This window comes from Anoplophora glabripennis, unplaced genomic scaffold, assembly GCF_000390285.2.
Source record: "Anoplophora glabripennis isolate ALB-LARVAE unplaced genomic scaffold, Agla_2.0 scaffold1483, whole genome shotgun sequence".
NCBI classification, from domain to species: Eukaryota; Metazoa; Arthropoda; class Insecta; order Coleoptera; family Cerambycidae; genus Anoplophora; species Anoplophora glabripennis.
The window spans coordinates 1-8,675 of record NW_019425987.1 but is presented as its reverse complement, the minus strand read 5'-3'; the positions used below and the strand labels follow the sequence as shown (position 1 = coordinate 8,675).

Below are 8,675 nucleotides of genomic sequence, written 5' to 3'. Positions count from 1 at the left end.
GTGTGCGTGTGTGTGTGGGTGGGTGGGTGTGTAAGTGTTAGTCGTGTGGGGATGCCCCCTTACGGGGGCGTACGTGTCTTTTGGTGTATTTGTCTGTCTGGTATATTGTTTGTCGGGGGTCGCAATTTTAAAGAAATGTATTTTAAAGTAATGCAAATAACTGATAAATAAGTTAAAACTTACCTGGGCATAACCCCGGGACAGGTACCTGAACAAAGATGCCGACGGCCTCTATGCTTAGCCGGGGATTAGGTCGGTGATTAAAAGGAAAGAAAGGGATTCTTTCCAGGTAGCCTTTATAAAGGCAGGTAGATTTTGCTCGTTGCAATCACTTCACCTCACAAACAAGCACGTCCGCTCAGCTCGGCTGTTCGTACTGAACTGCCGTTCAACCGATGCTAGAAATGACTTTAATTGATTAATTGATGATGACTTCTAGCTGACAACTGTTCTAGACTGAGCTCGATCGACTAACTCGATCGACTGACTTCATGGACGGATTTCATCGACTGGAATCATACCGTGTTACGATCCGCTGAAAACCAATCAGATTGCTAGATTTCGGATCGTAAACGCGTTATGATTCTGAAATCATGAGTAAAAGAAAACAGCCTATGATTCTGAAATCACTAATAAATGAAAACAGCTTATATCTCTGGTTCCGAATTGCGGCGACACGAACAGATGAAAAATAACGAAGTCTGTGGCGGGCTTTATACATGATCACTTCACTTCATTTTTAAATGAACTGTGGTCCGTGGTGAAATCAGTGATACCACGTAATTGTGGCAAAAATTAAACATTATTTTTCCCTGTCCGTGAGATTGTTTACTATATTTTAGTTTTAGAAAATATTTTTTTATAAGAAAATACATCAATTACAAGGGTAAATAACATGATTTATATTTAATCTGAATGTATAATGAAATATGTAAGTTCCAGATGGATCATTCTAGAACAATCGTTCACATAGACCTTGACTGTTTTTATGCTCAAGTGGAAGAATTAAAAAATACAGAATTGAAAACATTGCCGTTTGGTGTTCAGCAGCAAAATTTTGTAATCACAAGTAATTATATTGCCAGGGAATATGGAATTAAAAAGTGTATGTTAATTTCAGAAGCAAAAAAGTTATGTCCCAACTTGATATTAGTCAGAGGTGAAGACTTACACGATTATAGACAAATTTCTTATAAAGTGACAAGTTTACTGCAGAAGTACTCTCATTTAGTGGAACGTTTAGGTCTGGACGAGAATTTTATTGATGTCTCTAAATTGGTTAGTGAAAGACTACAAAATGGGGCTGAAATTAGTATAGTTGGAAATATCTTTGGGGATATTAGCAGTTTATGTGACTGTGGCTGTAGTGATAGATTAAAGGTTGGAACTGAAATAGCTCAAGATATGCGTGAACAAATAAAAAATGAACTGAATTTAACATGTTGTGCAGGCATTGCTCATAACAAACTTTTAGCCAAATTAATAGGTAGTAAACATAAGCCTGACAACCAAACTGTTATATTTCCCAATAGTGCTGTTGAATTAATGTTGAGTTTAAATAATTTATCGAAAATTCCAAGTATAGGACTTGCTCTTGGCAAACAGTTATCTAATATGAATATTAAAAGTGTTAGTGATCTCCAAGAATCAGACTTTTTAAAGATAAAAAAGTTGTTGGGGCCTGAAAAAGCTAAAACTGTTTATGATTTAAGTTTCGGAATAGATCCTAGTCCTGTGAAAAGTTCAGGTAAACCTCAAAGCATTGGTATAGAAGACGCATGTAAATCAATATCTGCCGAAAAAGAAGTGAAAGAAAAATTGAAACAACTCCTGAACAGACTTTTGATTTTAGTGGCTGAAGATGGTCGTATACCTAAGACGGTAAAATTAACTGTACGAAAATTTGATAAAAACAATAAGGTTAGTACCCGAGAAACAAGACAGTGTAACATTAACACATCGTTATTCGATATAAAAAGTTTATCAAAACTGTCAGAGAGTAATGAAAACAAATTAATGACCACTATCATGAGACTGTTTACCAAAATAGTTAAAACTGATAAACCATATCTCATAACATTGTTGGGTTTAGCGTTTACCAAATTTCTTGAAAAACCTAATGAAAAAAACAGCACATTAACCAACTTTTTAATCAAAGATATAGAAGTGCAGTCTGTAACAAACATTGAAAATTTAACTTTTAGCAACACTACCCCTGATATTTTACCTTCAACATCATACGTGGAAAACCCTGAAGCAGAACCGGAACCATCTCCTAAAAAATGCAAATTTAGTAATTTGATAGCAAAAAAACGATTTTTCAAAGAGCAAGATGACTGTGCTTCTCCATCTAAGTTAAAAGTTGCCGAACTGAGGTTAAATTCAACTGAGAAACCTACGGACACAAATCAAAACATTTGCTGTCCCCCAAATGCCAACAAAGAAGTATTTCAGGAACTGCCTAAGGACATACAACAAGAGTTGTGGGAGGAGTATAAACAGAGTAGAGATACAGACAGAGCATGTTCGAGTAACTTGAAAAAATCCAAACCAAACAGTATATTAAACTATCTCGTAAAGCATTAGCTTACAAGTTCTTATCCTTTTCTGCTGAAGATATAGATTTTAAACATTAAAATTATAGTGTGACAGATATAATATGTGATATGTACTTTTTATATACAATGTTAATGTTATTGCCACATATTTTATTTCAGTTCAAAAAAATGCAACGCGTACTAGCCATTTTTTATTGAATTTGTTATATTAAGTTCTTTATGATCTAACTAATTTCTAACATATGTAAGTATACAAAAAATAAATATATTTTATGTACAGAATGATCGCTATATCTTGGCTTTTTTTTCAATTAAATGGATTATTTAAATTTTGAAAAGAGTGTTATACAGGGTGCCCCAGTGTCAGTGTACAAAAATTTACCAGGGGGTAGACCAGACCAAAATAAGACTAAAATTCTTATAAAATATTTTTCTGCGATGCACTCCCACTGAGTTACAGGGTGTTGTTTAGAAAAAATAATAACTACAATAACTCAAAAACCCTTTCTGGGATTTAAGTAATTTTTGGGTGAAGTGTACATTATTAAAGGTCATTAAATGAATAATTATTTTCTATTTTTATTTTTAATTATCTTTAATATTGTTATTTTGCTAACATAATTTCGTTTGTTACATAATTTTCAATTTTAGTTTTAGTTCCCCTATAAGTAGGTAACCAAACATTAAATAGTTCATAGAAAACTTGTTTAGTTTATTCATATTCATTGAGCGCAGCTACATAGGAAACTGTACCTCAACGGTAAACAACTTTGTTTTTTATAATGACAGGTACCTACTAGATAAAAAGAAATAAAATATATATGCATTTTTCTACGAACTAATGCTGTCGATACTTTAAACTCAATTTATTCGAAAACGGTTCATTTTTGAGCTGTGAAACAAGAGCACATTTTTTGTTCAGAATTGATTGCGGATTCAGGAAAATGTAATCAAATTACATAAAACTAGGATATGCAAAAGTTATGAAGACAAAACCTAGAGGACAAGTTGGCCTAGGCCGCCCCTGGCGTCAAATCGAAATAAGTACCATGTAGTTTTAATGACCTTTAATAGATGTGCACTTCACCCAAAAATTACTTAAATCCTTGAAAGGGTTTTTGAGTTATTGTGGAAAGTTATTATTTTTTTCTTAATAACACCCTGTAACTCAGTGAGAGTGCATTGCAGAAAAATATTTTATAAGAATTTTAATCTTATTTTGGTCTGGTCTACCCCCTGATAAATTTTTGTATGCTGACATTGGGACACCCTGTATATTTTCAGTGGCTGTCACTCGAGTATAGAATAAAAAGAAAATTACTCGTGTGTTCACATCATATTTCTTAGAAATATACCTGTTTTGGTATGACTAGAAAGAACTTTTAATTGTAAATTTTTTCTGTTTTTCATTTTTTGTATGTGAATGAGATATGAGTAGATGGAATTCACTTTCCTGAAATTCTTAACCCTAATATACAACAAAGTTAGTTAGAAGTGTTTATTGGAACTTTTTTCCTCAAAATGTATATATCCAAAGTTATTTTGTAAAATGAATCAAATTTATGTAACAGTTTACAAATGTCATTGTCGTTATGCTATATTTTAGCGACTGTAGAATTTTTTGTAAATTGTCAAGTAAATTTGATACATTTTGCAAAATATTATGTTTGTTTCTTTTTTAGAAAAATTTTCTCTAATCTTATTTGTTTTTTATCTGAAAATTTTAGAGAAGAGATTTCAAAAATGTTAAATGGGGAGTTTTATAACTAACAGTTCTTTCCAGCAGCATCAAACCAGAGTAGTATGTAGTATGAATATATAACCAAATTTTTTCATCCTACAGTTGAGAGAATCGTTTTGAGGATTTAGTTATAAGTTCATTCGCCTTTAAGCATTTCCCAAGATAAATCGTTATACTGTACATAATGTATATCATCCAGAAGTATCAATCACAATTTAGTTTCTTATTTTTGGTTGTTTTGCAGACAAAATTATTAAACCATTGTGAATTAATTATTCACAAATCATTTAACGAACAAATAAGTAATGTATAGGCGACAGTTATACATTTCTAAAATTAATCTCAATGAAATTATGTAAACCATTGCAAAGTGCTGATGTATAAAGAAGAATCAAATAATTTGAATTAATATGAGAGATGGGAAAAATCAGTGGCAGCTAGTGAGAATTAAGTATTCATATTTTGATAAACCACCACTTTATAGAGGATGATTTCTAGGTCCAGGTCCACACGGAGAATTTTCATAAGAAATTTCAAAATAAATTTTAAATAAAAGATTAAATTAAGCGTTAGCAGCTCTGAGATCTCAAAAAGAATGTTTTCTAATAAACTGGTAGAAGCAAATAGTATTTTTATTTTTCTCAAAATTTTCGGTTATTAGTCATTAGGTCAGTACCAAATTTTGAAAAATAAAATTAAGTCAAATTAAAATTTATATAGGTACAAGCACAAAAGAAATAATTTTGTGAAAAATTAAAAAAACGAGTAGGTATCTCACTTGATTATGGAAAAAATAAATCACCTAAAAAACAGTATCGGCCCTTTCTCAAAATATGACGAATTTAATTTTCACGAGCGGTACTGAAAAAGTAGTTTAAAAATATATATGATTTTGATTTCATGTCGATGATGTCATCAAATTTTATAATAATCTTTTTACTTTTATAAAAGTTTATATCAGAGACAAAGAAAAATAAAGTATGTACTACAAAATAGTGTTATAAACTTTAAAATAGGTTTTTAATTGTTTTGATGCAGGAAATAGGAATGAATACCTATTGGTAAAAATAGCTATTATTGTAGTCGTAAGCTTAGGTGTTTGTTTTTGTTAATGGTTTTACGTTACAATTAGTGAAAATGAATTTTATAGGAGGACAAGGTGTATATTACAATAACTATATGTAATCAAATATTAAGGTAATTTGTGGTAGCTATGTTTGTAATATACTCTTAGTTATCTCACATTTCACCTAAATAAAAACGAATAAGTAATAATTTAATCTGTTTAGAACTACTATTTTTATTTTTATACAATGAAATATTTTAAATAAATTTGTTTTATATGATTTTGTTTAATATATCTATCTATACCTATATTTCCAATTTAAATCGCTAAATGTTGATGTTATTCATTCAGTTGTCATTTTTATTGACGTCAGTGTTAGGTATAAATTATAATTAATGAGATTGACGATGACAAAATTATTAAGGTGTTAAATCGAATTTTATATAACGAGCAAATGTATCATTATGACGTGTAGCGTGGCGTGGTCAAACTAATTGTTATATATCTGTTATAAATACAATTATTTTACTAATTTTACGGAATATGTATTAAATATAGGTACATATATAAAATACAATTATTTTTATTTTTTCATGATGCATGTCAAAACAAAATGTTTCTTTAAAGTCGCAAAGTTTACAATTTTTCTAAAAAAAAGTTAATGACCTTAAAGAGTTCTAGTTGCAAATTGCAATAGCCAGAGACAACAGAAAGAATATCTGGCAATACCTGTATTTGTTTTACACACTTTAGTCAATTCACTGGTGACCTCCCCAACAACATCCCCCCCCCAGCCCGTTAACCTTTTGTGTTTCAGAGACCGCCAGGATCAAGAAACGAAGACAACGACACACACACATACATACACACCCCCCTCCTTACCCCTCCCTTCCCGCGCTAGCCTAAGGGCCACCTTAGCAAAGCGCATCCCAGGCTGCATAGCCGCACTACCCTACCCAACCATACCACACATAAACATGACACTACCCCCGGGGTTTACACAGACGAGCCGGCGAAGCAAGAAGAGCGCCAGAAGAAAGGGCCCTAGCCGGCGGGGCCCAGCCAGGACAAAAGGAGGTCCCACAAAGCGCCTACACCGGCCGCATTTGCGGTCGGGGTAGACGACGGATGGGGCCCACCTACGAAGGCTGTCCAGGCCTACACGAGATGAGGCAGGATAAAGAGGGATAATCCCCCTCGATCCCAAATCATTGAGGCCAATTTCTAGCCATGGAATAATGGTGCGAGATATAAGAGTTTTGTAAAGGTTTAAGAAAAAATATGAGTAAATACATTTTCATGTTCATAGTTCAAAATCGCGCCGCCACAAGTTCAAGTGCAATTTTGTGTTCCACTGAAGTTACAATTTTCCTACACCAGAACAGTTTTATTGAAAACGAGGTTAGCGTCAGTGTTGCACGTAAAATTGTCAGTGGAAAACCCTATATACTTAAAGAAACTTTTGTTTATATTAGCTGTATTTGTTTTACCACTTGCATGGTTAGTTCAGTCATTCTCGTGCGAGCGGTCGAACTGAGCGGACGTGTTTATTGTGAAGTGAAGTGCATTGCATCGAGCAAGATCTACCTGCCTTTATTAAGGCTACCTGGAAAGAATCCCTTTCTTTCCTCTAAACCACCGTCCTAATCCCCGGCTTAAGCATAGAGGCCGTCGGCATCTTTGTTACAGGTATCTGTGCCGGGGTTATGCCCAGGTAAGTTTTTACTTTATTTATCAGTTATTTGCATTATTTTTGAATACATTTCTTTAAAATTGCGACCCCCGACAAACAATATACCAGACAGACTAATATACCAAAAGACACGTACGCCCCCGTAAGGGGGCATCCCCACACGACTAAAACCTACACACCCTCACACACACGCACACACACACACACNTATTACATTTACTTCCTTAGTCCTACATATAAAATTGTTTACTTTTATTTATAAGTACGTGAAAATAATTCTTAAAATGTGGGGTTAGGATAAACAGAAAACGCATGTTTTACAAACGCTTTTTTTTGTTATTATTTTATTTGGGTAAATTTAAATGGTAACAATGAATAAATAAAACATCAAGGATTTTATTTTTGTGCTTACTTTTGTTCTACACGTTTTACTTTTCAAGATTTCAGTACCTAAATATGCCAGAAATTTCACCATTTCTCGGCCAGGGATATGGCCACCTTAATCGTGGACATTATTATCGGATTGGTCTCTTACAGATATTTTATAGCATGTTTTTTTTATATTATCAAATAAACTGCAGAAACCATTATAATAAATAATTATATAATGAACTTTTTTTATAAAAAAAAGATTGTCAGTTGTGCCCGGCTTGAGCGAATAGTGGCGATTTTTTGAAATACTAAGTCTTGTTTAATAAATAAACCAGTCATTTAAAAAATGTCCAAAATTACGAACATGCATATGTATATAGTTTTAAAAGCATATAAATTTGTATTCTGTTTTATTGTATTTGAGCCTGCAAAATATTAAATAGGTTATGCAGATACTTACGTTATTTATTTTAATATCTTATATGTATATAATCGGCTATAGTACAGAGCATGCCGTGACAATCTTTTAAATTTGAATGCAACCGCGCCTAATTATGGAACATGCGCAAAACACACGGAGTACGTCTCGCCCCCCCTTTTTGGAAACAAGGTCATCCATTGAAACTATAGGTAATGATCAGTATAGGATAGAAGTATGTGATTGACGATGACAAAATTATTAAGGTGTTAAATCGAATTTTATATAACGAGCAAATGTATCATTATGACGTGTAGCGTGGCGTGGTCAAACTAATTGTTATATATCTGTTATAAATACAATTATTTTACTAATTTTACGGAATATGTATTAAATATAGGTACATATATAAAATACAATTATTTTTATTTTTTCATGATGCATGTCAAAACAAAATGTTTCTTTAAAGTCGCAAAGTTTACAATTTTTCTAAAAAAAAAGTTAATGACGTTAAAGAGTTCTAGTTGCAAATTGCAATAGCCAGAGACAACAGAAAGAATATCTGGCAATACCTGTATTTGTTTTACACACTTTAGTCAATTCACTGGTGACCACCCCAAACGACATCCCCCCCCAGCCCGTTAACCTTTTGTGTTTCAGAGACCGCCAGGATCAAGAAACGAAGACAACGACACACACACATACATACACACCCCCCTCCTTACCCCTCCCTTCCTGCGCTAGCCTAAGGGCCACCTTAGCAAAGCGCATCCCAGGCTGCATAGCCGCACTACCCTACCCAACCATACCACGCATAAACATGACAC

At 33.1% G+C, this 8,675-nt stretch overlaps 1 protein-coding gene across 1 annotated transcript; it reads left to right on the top strand.

Annotated features, from left to right (window-relative positions):
• The first annotated feature begins 849 nt into the window (after window positions 1–849).
• Window positions 850–2,894, top strand: LOC108915921 (DNA polymerase iota). The gene is made up of 2 exons (XM_018722080.1): window positions 850–886; window positions 943–2,894. The coding sequence occupies exon 2, from the start codon at window positions 943–945 to the stop codon at window positions 2,584–2,586; it is 1,644 nt and encodes a 547-aa protein (XP_018577596.1). The 5' UTR covers window positions 850–886; the 3' UTR covers window positions 2,587–2,894.
• Window positions 2,895–8,675: the final 5,781 nt, after the last annotated feature.